Raw genomic sequence first — 20,591 nt, 5'->3', positions numbered from 1 at the left:
TTCATCAACAAATAGTAACAAATATTGTACATTCTAGTCACTGTATGTTTAGACAAAGACCCCTACTCTCACGGAACTTACATTCTAGCTCATTTATTTGAGCAGGCAGCTGTCTTTGCTACCTACATGTGATTTGTCTTAATTTCATTATTTTGCTTTCCCATCTGTATTTTACTATTCACAACTTCTAATCCATCTAAGTCCAATCACCCCTTTTTATTTTTATTTTTTATTTTTTTAAAAACTTAGTTCATTTTTAGGTTTTTAATCTTTTTTTTTAAAATTAATTAATTAATTTATATTTATTTTTGGCTGTGTTGGGTCTTCGTTTCTGTGCGAGGGCTTTCTCCAGTTGTGGCGAGCGGGGGCCTCTCACCGTCGCGGCCTCTCCCGTTGCGGAGCACAGGCTCCAGACGCGCAGGCTCAGTAGTTGTGGCTCACGGGCTTAGTCGCTCCGTGGCATGTGGGATCTTCCCAGACCAGGGCTCGAACCCGTGTCCCCTGCATTGGCAGGCAGATTCTCAACCACTGCGCCACCAGGGAAGCCCCCACCCCTTTTTATTTTTAAAATTTATTTTATTATTTAAAAAATATTTTTATTATTAAAATCATGTTACAAAGAAGTAAAAGGTATAATAACAATATATTTTCACTGGATCTTTCTAAATTAAAAATGTGCACATTTTCAGGTTTATAACTGATTTAGAGAAATTACATTAGTTGCAGGCTCTTTATAAATAATACCATTTTCTAATTTCTGATTGGGCTTATAAATGAGTGCATTATTTTCATTTTAATCGTACTCAGTGATTAAGTCATTAGTGCTCTAACATCATCTTAGGTGGAGTATTGTGTATGTGTTCCTTTAATGACTACATCATTCCCAAGTTTGCTGATCCCATCTTCTGTCACAAGTAAGAGAGCTCTCCTTCACATGACAAACCATCCTCCTATGATTTACTAATCAAGCATGTGCCCAGAGACAAATGAAGCTCTCCCTTCCCTGGCGTAAAGCCCAACTGAAATTTGTAGGAAAAAAAAAGTCAGCTTAATCAATTACTTATTACACATGAATTAACAAACCTTTAGGGCCCAATCATATGCCTACTATTTAATACTAGGAGACATCCCTTGAGTTTGGCTCAAGTACTCAGTGTAGTTGAAGGTGATATATAACTGTTATCATTTTGAATTTAATTCCACCAAAGGGATATCCTAAAACTAGAGCATTATGGGAGGGTTATTAACCAAGGGACTAAATTAATGAAATAAACATCGATTAACAGAATCTTATATGGGAATTAAGTCTCCAAATTCAATCACTGATTGAATGATTTTTTGACTGCACATTATTTGTCCAGCACTGTTTTGATGCCCTCACAACTGAGTGCAGAAGGCAGCCAAGTAAGCAGGTAATTACAATTCACTGGGATAAGTGTAAGAAGGGAAATACAGGATGTGATACTGTGGGAACCCGTAGGAAAGGCACTTGAGAAAATTCAGAGAAGGGTTCTTAGAGATATTGCCATGGAATTTACGTCCTGAAGGATGGGAGAGGTGTTGGACACTCAAAAACTGGGTCCAGTTGAGAGGGCTAGGGGATGATGAGAGATGACAATGGACATACTTCATGGAGGGAATTGAGGAATAGAAAATTCAATACAACACAGTCCCTATACACAAGACTCTGGCTAGCGAAGGGGTCAGACACTGAAAATATTATTGTAATTCAACATAAATAAATAGCAAAGGCATTAGAAAATCTAGTTTTTGACTATCTACGGCCTTTTAACATAAATTTTCTGAGTCTAACAAGAGTACTCATTTTGTTCTTTTTACTGATGAGGAAGCTGTAACTAGACTAAAGTTTGAGGTCTCATAAAAGATGCCCTAAAATTCTGTTAATTTCAAATACTTACTATTATTTTGTGGAAGAGCAAATTTTTCTGATTATTAATAAAATTAATCTAAGTGATTACAGCTGTTAGCTCTCAGTTACCAAGGGGCTGATTATTTGGGACATCTGTTCTCTTTTTGTTCCGTTTGTGCTGTCTAGCATATAGCTATAATATCTAAAAAGGAAAGAACATGCTAGTGGCAGCAGTAAGGTTCAGTACCATTGACTTCACGAGTTCCCAGAAGCTGTGGTAGCAGGCTTGCAGAAAGTGGAACAAATGGTAACAGAAGCAAGGATGTTTGAGTAATACAACAATACCTGATCTTTCCAGCTGTCTTATCTATGGACTGTCTTATCTTCCTAGAAAACTGAAAGACAGATGACAGCAGCAGATTATCTCCCATGACCTGAAACATGAAAAGAAAAGAACAGACATTAAAATAGTACTGCTCTATTGGATAACCACCAAGAATACTAGTCACAACTCACTACATTTAGGGGCATTTAATATTTATGCTAATTTTAATAAAGATCAATGAATCTAATTAGAGTAATGTGTAACTAAATTGAGAAAGAAAAGTAAATATTAACAAAGGAGTTCTTTTTTGTTAAATAACTTGTCAAGTTTCCATATTATTTTCATCATATAACTTTCAAAAAACAATCCATATTATCTAATCTTCAATTACTACCATGATCCTGTCCCTCATGCTTCCAATTCAAATGATCATAAATGGGAAAATATAAGTAATTTATTATCTTTCAGTGTCTGACCCCTTCGCTAGCCAGAGTCTTGTGTATAGGGACTGTGTTGTATTGATTTTCTATTCCTCAATTCCCTCCATGAAGTATGTCCATTGTCATCTCTCATCATCCCCTAGCCCTCTCAACTGGACCCAGTTTTTGAGTGTCCAACACCTCTCCCATCCTTCAGGACGTAAATTCCATGGCAATATCTCTAAGAACCCTTCTCTGAATTTTCTCAAGTGCCTTTCCTACGGGTTCCCACAGTATCACATCCTGTATTTCCCTTCTTACACTTATCCCAGTGAATTGTAATTACCTGCTTACTTGGCTGCCTTCTGCACTCAGTTGTGAGGGCATCAAAACAGTGCTGGACAAATAATGTGCAGTCAAAAAATCATTCAATCAGTGATTGAATTTGGAGACTTAATTCCCATATAAGATTCTGTTAATCGATGTTTATTTCATTAATTTAGTCCCTTGGTTAATAACCCTCCCATAATGCTCTAGTTTTAGGATATCCCTTTGGTGGAGTTAAATTCAAAATGATAACAGTTATATATCACCTTCAACTACACTGAGTACTTGAGCCAAACTCAAGGCATGACTCCTAGTATTAAATAGTAGGCAAATATTCACCAAATAATATGCACACAGAGATCAAGAAGATTATAATCCTTGTTCTCCACAGTGGGAAAGATAATTTTAAAAAATTTACTCAAAATAATAAGTTTTAATGATGGGGGTTGTTACCACCTCAGTTGAACTTTATGGGCAAAACCAAGGGTTAGCAAACTTCTGTAAAGGGCCAGAGAGTGAAGACTGGGGCCATACGGTCTCTGTCCCAACTATGCACCTCATTATAGCAAAAGCAGCTACATTATAGCAAAAGCAGCTGTGTCATAATAAGACTTTATTTACAAAACCAGGTGGTAGGCTGAATTTGGCCTGCATCCTGTAGTTTGCCAAGAGCTAAACCATGAAAGGCACAGCTAGTGTGGAATGCTAGAAAAAGGACTGAACTTGGGACTAGATATGGGTTCTAAAATCAGTTCCTTACACTGTCAGAACTATATCTAGACTCTGTAAAAAAAAAATCCAGAAAATAAGATATGGCCTTGGATGTTAAGATGCTTTAAACACTGGTAGGGGAGATAACAACAACATACAGGAAATATTATTAAATATTTTTATAAAAACAATGTAAATAAGTACTAATTGTGATTCACTGCTTTACGAATTCTAATGAAAGGGAGGTTCAGTGAGCGGTGGCATTAATAAGGAAAGTATCATGGAAAACCAGAACTTCAGTATGATAAGTATTTGAATTTAGTGAGGGATAAAAGGTAACTTAGGGTGTGAAAGGCAACATAAAGACAATGAAAGGCTAAATAAGCATAATGGTATTTTGTGAGCCCTGAGAAAAAAGGCCAAATAAGAGTAGAAGACATATTAATTAGGAAGGAGTGAGAAAGGGCAGGATAGTCTAAGGTAGATTATAATATAGAAAGGATATCTCTCTTTTCTACGTCATAGAGTTCAGTATCACAATGTATTAAAATTTTTTCTGATTATCAACTATGAGATATCAATCTAAATGTTTCCATTCTCTTTAAAAATATAAACTTCTATAGTTTTATTACATTTAGAGGAATTTATCTTCCTAGACCTCAGGACAAGTAAGTATGAATAAGATTAGAGAATGGGCCCTTTCCCTGAAACCAAGAGCAACTTATCAACTATCAGGACAAAGAAAGTGTGTTCTAAAAACATCTAGCATATTATAATTGCAGCTATGGAACTAGCTACAGTGCTTCTCCATCAGGTAGATTTTTTTCTACTCTGTACTACTGCAAACATATATATTCTTATATACTAACTTTTACCTCCAGTTTCGTATATCCAGTGATTCACAGATGTGGTCTTAGCAACGAGAGACACATGGAGCAAACCTGAACTCAACCTACAACTTTTAATTGTCCAGCTGAGCAGTACCAACAGTTAACCCACAAGTGTGTGATAAATAAATGCCTATTGCTTTATGCCACTGAGATTTTTGTGGTTTGTTATAAAGAAACAGCTAACTGCTATAATCTACCTCTAGGTTTTTTCCATCGCAGCTCCCTGTCTCCCTCTGCCCAAGGTAAACAATGTCCTAAATCCCATTTATCATTCCCTTGCTTTCCTTTTTATATAATTTGTTAGATCTATTTCTGTCCTAAGTATATATTTTTATTTTATTAATTTGTGACAAAACACACTATAGACAATCTTTTGAGAATTACTTTTTTCATTTAATGTTCTATTGCTAAAATTCATCCACATTGTGGCATGTTGCTGTAGTTCATTTGTTTTGATTACTCCATAAATTGTTCAATTTCTGCACATACAGGTTAATACATTCAATTTTCTTCAGATATAAACACTTAGACTGTTTCCAAGTTTTGTTACTGTCCACACTGCTATTATAAATATCCTTTTGCATGACTTTTGCTCTCAATGGGAAAGGGTATGCACTAGCAGCAAAACTACTAGATAATGGGCTGTGTTTATGCTCAACTTTAGGAAATAATGTCAAACTGTTTGCCAAAGTGACTGGACCAATTTAACCTCACTAGCAACAATAAGAAATCTTAGGTATCCACATCTTCCCCAACATTTAATATTTTAAGACTTTTATTTGTTGCCAATTGAATGAGTATAAAATAATCTCACTGCAGTCTTGGAAAAGTATTTCTCTGAACACTCATGAAGTTGAACATCTCTTCATAGGCCTTGGGTATTTTCAGTGAAATGCTGTGCATGTTATTTGCAGATTTTTCTATTGGGCTGTTTTTGCCTTTTTAAATTGATTGTAGGAGTTCTGATATATTCTGTATACTAATCCCTTGTTGCCTGTATATTTCACATAGTCCTCTAACATACTCAAATTTATCAATCTTTTATTAAAGTCAAAACTTTTTGTGTCTTTTAAGAAATCATTCCCTACTGCAATGTTGAAAGATATTTACCTATATTTTACTAAAAAATTTTAAAGTTCTGCTTTTGCCCTTTAGGAACTAAATTCATTTGGAGTTAATTATTTGTACTTGATGTGATGTCAGGATGAAATTCCATTCTACCCATAAGGACAAGCACTTTTTTCCCAGCCCTATATATTGAATAGTTCTCATCTTTTTCCCACCAATGGGGCATGCCTCCTCTGCCATTTGTTAATGTTTATGGTTTACTCACTTCATCCCTGCTCCAGGTTCTCCGCCTTGTAATTGTTAAGTGATCAGGAGGCTCTGCTGGTTGAGGTCTTGGATCACTAGACCGACAGTTGTTTCCTTCTGGTGTTTTAGAATGAACTAATGGAGGGATCTTCCGGAAGTTGAGGCTTTCATCAAAAACACGATCAACTAACTAATAGGACAAAAGCAAATCCTTATGAGCACAGAGTAATTTGGAAAAATATAGATATTGCCATTATAGTTTTTATAATTAGACAGAAGTTATTCCATTCTCAGGTAGTAACAGAAACATGATATCTTCAATAAACCAATTACTTTCTTTTTATAAGCACTTCAAAGGTGTTTGTTTTATAAAATAAATGTTCATCTACATTGATTTTATTTTCAAAATCCAAAATATGTAACTATGTTAAATTTGATTCTTCCATGGATAAGGTTTCCCCTAAATGGAAAACACAGATGGTAAATAGAAAAAACTGAGCCATGTAGATGGACAAGGAGTTCATTTTACTCACATTGCCTTGCCCATGTAAAATAATGTTTCTTTTTCTTTTAGTTTCCTATCTTGTTTTTTCCTTTTTTTCTCCCCAAATCCAGGTGCCAAATTTCTTCACAGATAAATAAATTGCAAATTATAATTAAGTTTACAAAAGAAAAAAAGTTTTTTTAATTCACAAAGTATTTTTTGGTCTTAGATAAACTTTTAGCTATGTTACAGAAATGACATATTCCAGTACAAATGATATACTGCCATCTACAGTGCAAATTATACACGTACAGTACAAAGTAGCTCAGGTTTACTGAAGAAGGAATAAACTCTAGTACAATAATAAGAAATAAAGCCAAAAGGAAAAAATGGAGGTCTACTCAATGAAATGTTTGAAAAATTTTACTGGGTCTGAGTGAATGTACAATCATGTTAGGTAAAATTTAGTTAGACAGCTGTGAAAATAATATCTTCATCATTTAAAATGTACCAGAAGAATTGTGTATGTCTTGCCACCAAGAGGATTCTTTTGTTCTTCACCAATAAGAATGATTTTTATATACATTTACAATTGATCACTGTGGTAACAAAACTCTACACAGGTTGATGAAACATCATTTACCAAATTAGACAACACATAAAGGGGAAAAAAAACAACCAAAAAATGACCATTAAAGAATAAGATTATAAATGTGACAAAAAGCAACTGAAGAAAATTTTAGTAGTACAGTTTACCAGAATTAAGTTTGTCAAAAAGGCTAGCCATTTTTGGCTACTATTGAGAACATTATTTTATAAAATTAAGGGAGTGGAATGAATCATCACTATTACGGGCTGGCAAATTTTTTCTGTAAAGGGCCAGATAATAAATATTTTAGGCTTTGCAGCCATACAGCCTCTGTCCAACTACTCAATTCTGACGTTGTAGCATAAAACTGCCAGATGATAATTAAACAAATTAGTGTGGCTTTGTCCTAATAAAACTATAATTCATTTTTCAAAATGCCAATCTTTTGTTTGTATCTCTGCACCAAATCAAGAGAGCCAACATGGCCAGACTACATTATTTTTATATTATATGTTAAAGGCACCTTCTGGAGCCATGTATGTACATGGTGCCCCCTGGAGTGGGAGGGCAGGAGGCCCTGGTTTTGGAAGGGCAATAGTCTATATATGCTAAATTACATTGCAGAGTTCACAAGAATGTTTCAAAACTGAATACACATATTTGAGTGTGTGTGTAGGTATATTTCAATTTTTGAAGAATCTTTGTGTATACATATGCATGTGTATATTCATCAACAGAATTATTTAAAGTCGTGAAACCTGTAGAATTTTTCTCTTTCTTTGCTACTAGAGATAACTCCTAGTTAAGAAGCTATGTAAAATTTACAAAAACTTTATACAACTATTTATTATTTATACATTTACCAAATTTGGGTTTGCTTTTCAGATACCGTTTATTTTCATATTTTACAAAGTGCTTATTTTAAATAATTTTATAGCTTCATGCTAATAGTAGACAAAATGTTAGCCTTTACTAGTTTTGTTATAAAAACATAAAAGAAACTTGTTAAAGCAAAGTTGGAAAATGCAGAGCTTCATGCAAACAGGAAGGGTGGACGTAACTAAAATAAACTAAGCAAAAAGCTAAAAGCAAAAGAAATAAAGAAAAGAAAGAACCTTATGCATTTCTCCATGAAGATCTCCTACCTCTTCTCTAGTGTCTATGGCAGAGCCAGGGGTGGTGGCAGCAGTGCTTACTGTGGTACTAGGGGCAGTGCCTGATGAAGTCACTGAATCTATCTCTCCTGCTACATCGTTGATTTCCCGAGCAATGAGAGCAAGATCTTGGCTGATCCTGGCAATAATTTTAGAAAAGAAGTTTAATACTTTCAAATAACAGGTCTAGAAACAATCATTTTGATAGACTCAGTTACATAAATTGTATATTTAGTTAAAGATTTGTACTCAAAACTTAAGATTTTTTGGACATGCTATTAACTATTTGATACTCAAAGTCTTAAACTTTAATTCCAAAAATTAATAAAACTAAATTGCACATCATCTACAAGTTGTCACTTTGAAAAATACATGTTAAACACCTGAAGTAGTGATATGTCTTTTAAAAATACACTGTTAATGTTAATGACTATACAGGAGTTCTTAAACTTGGGGGTGGTGAACAGAATTCAAGGAGTCCATGAACTTGAATGAGAAAAGCAATTACAACTTTATTTTTACTACTCTCCTAACTGAAACTTAGCATTTCTTTCAATTATAAATACAAGCAATAAACAACAGTGGTATTAGCAATACTGCTGATTTTTGTCAGCAAAATCACATTACAGTTGCTACAAGTACAAAACACTTAGTCATCACTATTTCAAAATTACTGCAGTTCATTAAACCCACAGCAATAACATTCCATTTAGTATGTTAACAGAGAACCATATATTGCTATATACCTTTAAAAATATTTTGATAACTGTATTTCAGTATAATTGGATTTCTTTGTCATTCTAAGTATTTTACGTTTATGCATTCAGAAACATTCTTCTGAGAAGAGCTCCCTAAGCTTCCCCAGACGGCCCAAGGGGTGTACAGTACCAAGGTGAGGAACTGTGACACAGCATGGCATTTTACACCATATACCATACTTCACAGTACACAATATGTCATTTGAGGGTCACAAGGTAGAGGTAGAGCTTGTGAGGTAGAACTTATCTGATTATGAATAAAGACACATTTTCGGAGAAAATTACTGGCTTGCTCACGACCACAAAACTTAAAAGTAGCTAAGACAGGGCCAGATTCCAGGTTTAGAGCTTATTTCCATAAAGCCATTTATTTGTATTTTTAGCTACATGGATTGAAGAATTAAATAATTGTTATTGGTGATAACTGAACATTTTCTAAGTTATGCATCCACTGCACATGATCTCTATTTGGCTACTTCCACAGGGAAGGTTTTGGAATGACAGAATATTTGTAAAGTACCTGTTTTAAGATTCCCAACTCTAAAATCCAAAGCACAATGTAACAGTTTTTTAACTTATGCAAAATGTGAGCTTGAAAGACTTTCAAGGAATGCAGTAATTGCATAAAAACTTAACTACAGATTTAAAAAGAAAAGCTATGTTGAAGCTTATGGCCCAACAGAAGCAATCTGTGGTCAATTCCTTTTTATTTACTAATAAATATTTACTGATCTGGCCACTGTGGTAGGCCCTAAGGGCTGCAATGGTGAATAAGCAGACAGGGTCCTCGGCTTCAGAAGCTTAGAATTATATTTTCAAATAATCAAAACCAATACTTACCATTATATTATAATCAAAACCATTATAAAGAAGCTTTATATTCACCAACTCTAATTCTTACAACCACCTTGTAAGAGAGGTATTAATCATCTTGTTTTGTAGATGAGGAAAATCAGCCTCAGGAGAGGTTATGCAACTATTTTTCGGTTAAGGTCACAAACAGTAAGTGGTGTAACCAGATCTTTCTATACATCACGCTATATCTCATATTACCATTCCACATATAATTTTTAAAAACTTGTTAACTGTTGATGTAATTCTTTTGAGAATGGGTGTAAACTGTTTCCTTAGATAAAATATTCCACTCTTGTAATTTCCTAAAATAAATGAACTAGGATGAGAAACAGAATAACCCAGTTTAATGAGAATACGAAATAGACAACTTTTACTTATCTAACCATCTATTTTATTTTTAATGTTTTTTATGCAGACATTTGTACGATGAAGCTTCTGATATTTGTAGAAAGCAGTAATTAATTAATTAGAAAAAACACAAACAACAGCAATGTCAACATGTTATACAGTAAAAGCTGTACTACAATGAACTCTTAATGTATATACCACGTATACTGTTCAGTTAGTAGGCACCCAAAAAGCTTTCTTTTAATTTACAAGTATGTTGCATATATACCAGCTGTTTCTTTGCATGGCAATTCCTATCTTAAAGCTGACTCAATAATATAGACCATTAACTTAAATCTGCATTGCTTAAAAATCTTACCACCTACTAAAACCAGTATTAGGAATTCTAAAAGACATATAAAATTATCAAGAAAAAAAAAACCCAAAGTTATGAATATCTTCAGAAATAACAGTTTTATGACTCAACAGAGAGTATGGATCTATTCATATGGTTGTTCAATCTAGGTTTACGAATTAATTCTGTAATACTTCTAGTTACATTTATTAGAATATTCTACAATAATGTAGTGCTTTATATCTCTTGTATTCTGTGTTCTTTCTTTGATCTCCAAGTTTATAACCCCTGTTCTTATTCTCAATCTCCACCTCTATAAATCTGCTGAAGGAGGAAATTCTAAAATGAACAGACCTTTTATTTGGAGTTTTGCTTCCATCTGCTTCCTTTGCAATACCAATAAAAACTCAAGCCTTCTAATTAGAAAAATGGATAATTTTCACATTTAATTTTATTTTATTATAAAATATGGATAGGATAACAGTCCTTAAGGAAGGAAATATAGTTTCAGGGTTAAGTTCTATAACATCTGTGCTAATTTTGTCTACCTTAGTGTCAGAACAAATAATCCAATTTCAAAAATTTTGTAGAAATGAATATGCATTATTTGTAAAAAGGTGGGGTAACGAGGACATATTTTATGAAGTTTATGATTTTCTCAGGTGAACTCTCTCAGTAATGTCCCCTTTCTTATTTAAATCAATTAAAGGTTAGTTTTCACTGAAGGGTTAAAAACAGGAGAAAATGTATTAATAATACGCTTTGGGTATACTGGAAGTTTAAAATATTGAAAATAAGAGTCCTTGTGAAATGCATGTCCTATTAAACATGCAATATTTGCAAGTGTGACCTAATAACCATGATAGAAACAAACTATCAGACTTTATTGATTTAAATTGCCAACATTAACACTCTTTTAGGTTTTAAATTAACTGAAAAGGAAAATATCTGTTTTATCTTTCTTATAGCATATTAAGTTTCAAAAGTTTTTATAGGTAAGTAGAGTTTCAAAGGATATACATATAAACCATGAGAATGAGATTGCCTTTGATATTACTGGAAAAAAGGAAGTGATGAGCTATTAAAGAAGTATACTAGCTTTAGAATCCTAACATTGAAGCAAATGATAACAAATCAAACCTCTTGTTATTTTAACACTGGATAAGAGATTATAACTGTAACTTTACTTTGCTTTTAAGAAATAATTTAGTCTACTTTTTAAATGACAGAAGTGATAAAAATATAAAATTAGTTTTAGGAGAGACATTCCAGAAAATCTTATGTTGAATTCTTTATAATAAAGAATCAAAGAAGCCTAGCTCTCAAGAGCCATAAAGATTAACTCATATACTTGACCTAGCTAAAGACTATAGGGAAGGTTCACAAAAAAAGTTTCCTACTGATAAGGAAGATCTTATTCTTCTTTAGGTGGAAACTCTCAGTTATATTTATTATATGTTGATGGAATTTTGATGCAATATTACAAAAAACCTTAATGAAAGAATTATGGCAATCCACATCTATTGTGGGCATTCAATGAAAGCACAGAGAATTGGGAGAAATAGGTAATCTGAGCCACAAAAGACTGGCTTAGGTTGGGAGAGTAATGAATTGAAATTGGAAGCTCTTTCGGGTAGCCAAAGCAATTTAATGGCTGGCCCAAATAGAGGAATAAAGTATGTAGAATCTATTTCTGGCCATCAAAAGAGGTAGGAATTTAATTATATATATTTTTTAAAAAGTTACCTCTCATTTTCTTCAATGAAACTAAGTTTAAACGTGAGCTTAGCACCACAGGTAAGTTATATTACTCAAGTGTAGTCTTTAAACTTACGAATATGCTTCAACTAAACTGAGCAAGTCATGAAGAGGTAATGATAAGAAGATAACTTTGAAGGTCTTAGCACACTCTTGGCCGTCAATAAACAGTTCTTAAATAAATGAGAAAAATTAAAGAAACAACCACCGCCACCACCCCATGCCATTTCCCCCAGACACAAAGTCTTCAAGTTAAAAGAAGATGGTGTGAAGTCACCGGACAGGAAAATACTGCCCTTATTCAATGAGCAAGATTTGAGATAGCCAAAGTACATGCAAAGAGGTAGTATAAGGTACCCTCAGGTCAGAGAATATGATGAAGGCATAATATCTAGGAAACGCTGAAAAACTATACAGAAACTGAAGAATAACTGTCATTTGACAGTTATTCTGGGCAGATGTTTTGTTCCTACCCTTGCTATTTGGATCTGGCCTAGCCCAACAGAACAAACAGACACAGGCTGGACCTAGACTTTAGCTATTTTGAACCAATAAAGCTTAAAACTGACTGAACAGATGTACTTTATTCCTTGATAATGTAATTTTTACCTCTATGGTCTTTTCTCCAAAATAAAAAATACTTTATTATTATTAAAGCTCACTTCCACACATATTCCCAAATATAGTATATCCTTTAACTGTATTGCCATTAAAAGACTTTTTAAACTAAAATAGATTGCTATGCATAGATGTTTCATTACATTACTTTATAGATTATAAGGAACCCCATACTACTTAATTCTGGCCACTAAATTAAACTGACTCTTACCAAAAAAATAAAACAAAAAAGCTTTTAGTAATGTATTAAAATTACAAGTATTTGGTTTTTCACCGTTAAGATTACCATACATTTGTAATTTTAATTGCAAATATTATTTAGGCTTGAAAAATATAAACCATAGTTCTATTTTAAAATTTTAAAAAATTTATTTAATAGGTATTCTTATTTGAATTTCACTAATAAAAGTATTATATGTAAAAGACTTAGCAATAATAAAAGCCTTTTCCCTCTTGACATGAAGTGTCAGATGACTTTACTTTGGAGGTTATCAAATCAGGGAGTAGGACTCAGGTGGGTGTTCTGTGATACATTTATTTAACAATCATTTCAATATTTAAAAAATAAAACGGACCACTTACATATCAGCGTTATTATTCTCAGGTAAAAAAGAACATTTTAAAATAATGTTTGGATTGAAAATGTGAACAAAACCTTGGTGGAGATTCTTAGGTGTCCTATTTGTATAGGGTAAGCCTAATAGAATATTTTATGAATTATAAGAATATAGCATTGATTCTGAAACTCCAATTACATCTGGAGTCATACAGAAAACGGAAAGCTCACAATTAAGTTCTAAGTATAATCATATTTGAGTATACACACACACCACAGTTTTCTCTGCACTCCACTTAAATATAACATTTATTGATAGCTTACTATATATGTCAAGCACTAGGTTATGTACATGAATCAGTCTGTCAACTCTCTCAAGTTGGCACTACTGTTACATCCATTTTATGCATGAGATCACTAGAGCACAGTTACTTAACTTGTCAAGGGTCATACAGACCTTGTGGGTAGAGCTGGGTTTCAATCTAGAAGGCCTGATCCCAGAGTCCACGATTTTGATCATTCAGCTATACTGCATCCTTATAATTTAGGTTATACCTCCGAGTTCAACAGTATTCTAGGTTCACTCACCATTTCCTGGCAATATCGTCTATGACCACAGCTTCAAGTATTTTCTCTTTGACTTCCAAAACGATGATTCTAGCTCTCATCAGCTTCCTATGTTGCAGAGCCATATGCTTTCACATGGCTGTTCCTTAAGTACCTTAAAGTCAGTATGTCCAAAACGAAGCTTGTCTTCCTTCTTGTCGTTTGTCTTCCTTATTCTTACCAATATCCATTTGAACAACCATGGAGTCATGCTGGCAATCATCAAACGCTGTCAACTGTTACACGTCCATATCTCCACTTGTACCCTCACTACCACTATCTTGTCTCAGGTCTTCAATATCTTGCACATTAACTTCTAGAATAGATTACTAGTTTATCTCTAGGCTCTCTTCTCTCTCAAACAATTCTACAAAATGCCCTTCAGAGTTAACCTTCTTTTAATATAGATCTTAAGTTACCTTCCTTTTCAAAAATCTTAAAGTTTCAACATACATAAAATAATGTGCACACTTCGTAGCTGGCATTCAAAGTCTCCTATTATTTAGCTGGCTCCGTATTATCTTCAATTTGGTCATCCATTAACTATATACCTTTACATCTTATACTTGGACAAACTTCATATTTTTTAAAACCTCTTCTGTCACTCTGCCTGTATCAACTGCACACAACACCTTTGCTTCTTTCCTCTGACTCTGAACTGAGGACATCCATGTCTAAGTCATCTTTACAGTTCACTCACGCTAAACACTACATTCTGCTCATAGGAGTTGCTTAGGAATTCTTTGTTGAGTGGACGGGGATTACACGCATATATACAATATATATAAAGAACTTATGCATATAAAAACTTGATCCAAAACAAAACTGCAGAGGTGTAAAGATGCAAGAGGATCTCACCTTTGCAAATAATACCTTCAATCAACATTAGGATAAAATATTATATTGCCTTTATGATTTAATCCTCTCCTATAACATATCTATAATGAACTGGTTGTTAAACCTTAAAATAAAATATTGTTAACTAGAACTCTCTCCTAAAAAATTTAATGTTACAGTGGAATGTGTAATAATGAATCTAAAACACTGAAATATCTTTAAGTGCATTGTGATTCAAATGAGAATTATGTAATCTTCCAGTATAATTTTTAGGTTAAATGTATTATATTTGATAATTTGTAAAGGTGGTATTATAGCTTTGTTTACCCTAAAATTCATAAAGGTATAATCTAAGAAATTCCTAAGTGAAGCAAATCTGTATCTGTGTTATAATGGAGAAACTGGGACAAGCGCTATCGAAAGCACATGTATCGGGGGTACCTGGAAAAAAGTTTCCTCTTTAAATTGAAAGACTAAATATATTATATTTTGCTTATATTCTTTATATTCCAGATGGAATTTTTGTGCTTTAAGTTTAAACGAAGGTAAATAATTACTATGTACAGACTTACAAAGTGCTCGTTTAGTAATACAGCTCTAAAATCTAAGCAAATAGAGTATGACAAAGCATAAAACATTTTGTAATAAATTAAAATCATTATTGTGCTTTTCAAATAAAAGTATCTTTACCTATTACTCTTTAAAAAGTATTGCTCCAGCATGTGAGTTTTCTTAAGTGAAAGTGGTAGCCAATTTAAAGAAATAAAGCTATGTATTTCTCCATTCTATTTAGTATGTGATTCATAGTTATTTGAAAATAAATTTCCTCATAATAAGCAAACTTATCAGCGTCTTATAGGAACATTAAATATCAACATTAACTTTCTTTCCTTGCATACTTCCTATCTTCCGCCCGCCTTTTAAAATTTCTTAATAAACAAAAAGAACTTTCTCTTGCTTTGAGATGTATGGCTGAAAAATATACCTTGAAAAATTAAATCCCAATAGCAAGTTTTATTAGCATAATGCTACTAAGAAACTGGAGGAAAAAGGCATGAAATCATTAGAGGTTAAATAGCCTAGCTTTAGAGTACTACTATAGATAATAAAAGATACATAGACAAGGGTAATAAAATGCACATACTAACAAAATAAAACTAAGTGAAAATATAACAGACAGTTCTTATTCACTTTCCCCTTTGTATCATAATTCTTTTCTGTTTAGGGGCAGGGACGTGGGTTTGGCCCAGAAGAAGGTGTTTAGGTGTCCTAGTTTGGGGTAGACAGCTTGAGACGCAAAGCCTCCTAAGAAAAATCAGAACACTCTAGTTCCCCCAGGTACCCCTTGAGCTCACGTGGTGAGACTTCTGCATGGGAAGGAGAAAAATGATGAGACAAGAGCAAGGCCTGCTGTTGCCAGCTGTGCCCACAAGAAAAAATGTAGTGTCAAGATTCTCTCACTAACAGGAGTTTTGTGGGCCCATAATAATTCATGGATCCCAAAGCACATATATGCCTGTACTCTAATCAGAACCGGTTTACAATGCTTCAATAATTATTGTCATTTATATGGCCAAAAAACAATGTTTAAGCAGCGCAATGAGATTAGAAGGGCATGTTCTTTAAGAACTAAAAGCAATCACAAGTGAACAGTCATTAAAGACAAAAAAACCAAAAAACCAAAAAAACATTAAACTAATGAGCCAGAAAAAAACAATTCACAGAAGTCCACAGAGTAAAGAAAACAAAAGATGAACATCATAAAATCATCATAAAAGTTTTTTTAAAAAGCATTTACAAATTATTATAAATAAATTCTTTAATAAATATTGTCAAGTATAAAACTTGAAGATTAGGGTCTTAAACTAAAGGCAGAAATAATTTTAGCATGTACACAGTGAAAATGTTTAGGTAACATGTGGCATACTGCCGTAAAATTTAATACCTTACAAACTTAAAAAACCCTTAACTACTATAGCATTTATTTGAGTAGAGCCTCTCTTGAATGTTCAACTACAATGTTATCAATTAAAAATCACATCTGCAGCATGAATTTTACTTTTTATTATGTAATCTTAAGGTTATTATAAATACATTTATTTAACATTCAAAATATTATTTTCATTTAATTATTAAAGGATTGTACTGACTGTATCTAATGAACTCACCAAAGTGTGAGTAATAATCTGACTAACACTAATTCTCCCCAGAGAACATTAGCAACATCTCTAACAAGTACACTATTACCTCTTTGGAAGGTAAAAGGAAAGTAATCAAAAATTTAGCTGCACAATTCTCAATTACGTAGAGCTGATACTGACTACCTTTCAAAAATTATATTAATTCATCAGTATCTCTACTAGAAATAAGAAAGGGTGGTTTACCAAAATAAATTAATTCTACAATATGTAAGTAGCACTCACATTAAAAATACCATATTAAAAAAAAAAGGATAGACAGTAATACTACCAACAAAACTAAGTTCATAGTTATCTGTGGATTTCATTCCTTGGACTATTAGTACAAACCAAGTAAAAGCTAAACTTGTATTCAAGTTGGAACAATTTCAACTCTTAGAGATAACCCATTAAAACCAACCTGGCTATTTCTTCTCGATGAGCAGTCCAATCGCGGATGTAGTCTTCCTGTTCTTTTATCCGGTGTTTGAATGAAGAACTAGTAGGCATTGCTGACCCAGAGCTCTGCAATCGAGTCGTTTTCAGGGCTGGAGAAGTACGTAGACGGGTATGTTTAGGGGAATTACGGTTTGATCCAAATTCATCTTCTGAGGTGGAAGCATAATCAGTAGGAAAGCGCCTCCATCTTGAATTTACTAAATTAGTTTAATTATTAAAAAAAGAATTATTATGTTATCTTTTAAAAGAGATAAAATAAAAATCATGATTTCAAAAACACCATGAGAGCACACACAGCACAATTTTCAATAACTGATGTACACATACCTCACAAAAACCATAAGTCTACTACTCCTTAAAGATAGAAACATTATACTTTGGTGAATTAAAAACAATGACGAATTAAGAGGAATAGAAAGATCACATTTTCTGTAGCATGGTGAATAAACATTCAGATGAAAAATTCACTAATGACAAACAACTAAGCAAGCTCTATTCATAAATGTTTATTAACTCAGGTACTATTTAATTGCAAATATTTCTCATTTAAGTGACGATATGGATTTTTTTTAATGATAGCAACAACAACAACAGAAATAAAAATAAAGGAAAAGATTTCCTCATGCCACATGGACTTTCAACACAGAGATGGTTAAAAACCCTCTTTTCCCAACATACAAATATGCATAATTCCTGCTGTGGAAATTATGCCTTATGGCAGGAAAAAAAAACATTACCTCTGTCATTCAACATCCTGTTATGCTATGATTGGAAAAAATCTTTTTACACGGTAAAAACACAACAAAGCATCTTCAGTACGACTGCTGCTTTGACACTGAAAGCATATGGTGAAAGCAGACAATGGCAATAAAACCTACAAGCTATTCTCACAACCACTGACATTTATGGCACAGAAGATACTGACAATGGTCACATTAAAGAAAGTGGCAATCACTTTCTTATTTAAGGTTAGTAAAGATTTAAAAAATGGTTTTGCTGACACATTTGAAAATCAGAAGACAAATTAATGCAGACAGATCACTACTACTGTTAATATAAGAATCAAACATAAAGTGTGAAGCATAAAGAGGTAAAAAACAGGGAGATAACGGCTAATTCATGGTAAACTTCAAAAGGGCAGGAATTATGCCTATTTAAGCCACTAACATGTACCTAGCACGTAGCAGAGTGTCCGGCTAACAAATGTTTAATAAATAGTTTTGAATAAATGAATTAATTCCTAGATACTGGCCATTTCCTTTTCTCAAATTAGAAAAAACTAGTAAAAAGCATGAGATGTTTTTGGTGGCTAAAGTGATAAAACCTTAGCTCCTGCTATAAGTTCCAACTGCTATTAATATTAGAAGAGTTTTACCTCTCTCTCTCTCTTTTAAAACAGAAACTGCCTCTAGGCTGTGTAGGTTTGTGAAGTCTAGAATTCCTTCATACTACTCCACTAGAATTTTATGCCTTTCCGGTCTTTTCCTCCCCTAACTACGTTTTTGCCTGGGGCTCTGTAAGGCTGAGTTGGCTCTCAAATAAAATTGATACACACTGCCCCCAGAACTGCTTTAAGAACAGAGAAAAAGAAATCTGTAATCAGGACTACATCATAAATCAGAGCCTACCCATTTGTCTGGATTCAAACTCCTATTTGACAGAATGAAGATAGGCAGAAACTTCACGGCTTTCTGTAAAAGTGTACGCAAATACATATATGGAACTCCAGGTAATTAATCATAGAGTTTTTTGAAGGGGGTAATAAATATAATTTCTGATTTTAACATTATAATTCATTAACATAAATATTACTTTTACCATGGTGGAAATTTACTCATTTCTAGACATTTGAAAACTCCTTAAGTTGAACTGACCCTGAGACGTGAAAACAATTTTAGGAAAAGTCAAGGAACAAGACCAAAAAGTTTTTTTAAAAAACAGAAATATGGCAAGGCAATTAGATATATGGCAAACAAATCTGTACTTTTTAATAAAGGCATTTCATTAAATGATAAATGCTTTTTATTTTGCTATCCTAGAATATGATTCATAAAAGGAAATTCATAAATAAAAAAAGATTATTTGTTAAAGTTCCTGATTTTTGATGTGGAAACTATGTAACCATACCTAAAACTGAAAATTGGAGAGAAGACGAAACCAATAACAAAGAGTTTTAATAAACTGCAGAAGATATGAAAACATAAGCAGGTATTATGGAACTCAGGTAGTTAATGTAGAGGTAATTTAGAGAGAATGGCATCAACGGCTGATAGATTTCATGAGTGGCAGAGCGCATGAAAGCAGAATGAGAAAGTGAGAACCAAGGGCTAAATGTCAGGAGACAATGTATAAGTTGAGCCACATTAGAATTTAATTTTAACAGTCTAAGTCTTGAGGTCAGAGAATCATTACATTTTGGAGAAAAGAATAAAAGAGAAACTTCTTTTTCAAATGAAATTCATAAACTTTCCACCTATTTTTATAGGTCTATCTAGAATCCAGTAAGAATACTGAAGCTTCTAATAATAACTTTTAAAGGGGGAGAGGCAATATGGGGGCCTGGTGGGAGGCACAGACTATTGGGTATAAGATGGGCTCAAGGATGTATTATTATACAACATGGGGAATATAGCCAATATTTTATAATAACTGTAAGTGAAAAGTAACCTTTAAAATTATATAAAAAATTTAAAAATAATGGAAGGAAGGAAGGGAGGGAGGGAGGGAGGAATGAAGGAAAATAAAAAGAAAAGCAACCAAAAGAACAAAGCATATTTTAAAACCTGAAAGGTAACATATTTAGGTTTGTTCTCCTGAAATTGAGAGATAAAATAAGTAGGACATAGCAGAAAATGAAAATATGATTAATAAGTCTTCGAACAATTAAAGGTTATCTTTACCAATGGAAAGCATATCATACATAGTGTGCTACGAAGCAAAGCTCGAGTTAACCTCTGGACAAAACTTGGCTTGTGTAACAGCAAAGTGTAGAACTGAGAAGTGAAATGATGACTACTGGTGAAAAAGGGACTGGGAAAGGGAGTTTAAAGCCAGGACCTCTGACCTGTTACTTGTCGAAGAACTTCTCTCAATACCTTTGCGTTCTTAATCTTTGCTTCCAAACTGTAGCATCAATACATTTTATCTGAAGAAAAATTCCTATAATCTGCTAGCTATTGCAGAGCAAACTTCAAGTAAAAAT

At 33.2% G+C, this 20,591-nt stretch overlaps 1 protein-coding gene and 1 long non-coding RNA gene across 26 annotated transcripts in view; one reads left to right on the top strand and one right to left on the bottom strand.

Annotated features, from left to right (window-relative positions):
- The window catches only part of CEP170 (centrosomal protein 170), a 144,357-nt gene that overhangs the window by 6,406 nt on the left and 117,360 nt on the right, over positions 1-20,591 (bottom strand). For 15 of the 25 annotated variants that reach the window (XM_082469981.1, XM_082469980.1, XM_082469971.1 and 12 more), the window contains 4 exons: positions 17,352-17,586; positions 8,045-8,222; positions 5,876-6,046; positions 2,216-2,304 (listed from right to left, as the gene is read on the bottom strand). In XM_082469981.1, the coding sequence (XP_082326107.1) occupies positions 2,216-2,304; positions 5,876-6,046; positions 8,045-8,222; positions 17,352-17,586 (673 nt within the window). The remainder of the gene's footprint in view (positions 1-2,215; positions 2,305-5,875; positions 6,047-8,044; positions 8,223-17,351; positions 17,587-20,591) is intronic. The other 10 variants (XM_082469982.1, XM_082469968.1, XM_082469965.1 and 7 more) reach the window with 3 other exon arrangements.
- Positions 1-20,591, top strand: part of LOC309665210 — a 402,660-nt gene that overhangs the window by 316,405 nt on the left and 65,664 nt on the right. The window lies entirely within an intron of this gene.

The sequence above is a fragment of the Balaenoptera physalus genome (assembly GCF_965194825.1).
Source record: "Balaenoptera physalus genome assembly, chromosome: 1".
In the NCBI taxonomy this organism is placed as follows: domain Eukaryota; kingdom Metazoa; phylum Chordata; class Mammalia; order Artiodactyla; family Balaenopteridae; genus Balaenoptera; species Balaenoptera physalus.
The sequence above is the reverse complement of the archived record's forward strand: the minus strand, read 5'-3'. Positions and strand labels throughout refer to the sequence as shown.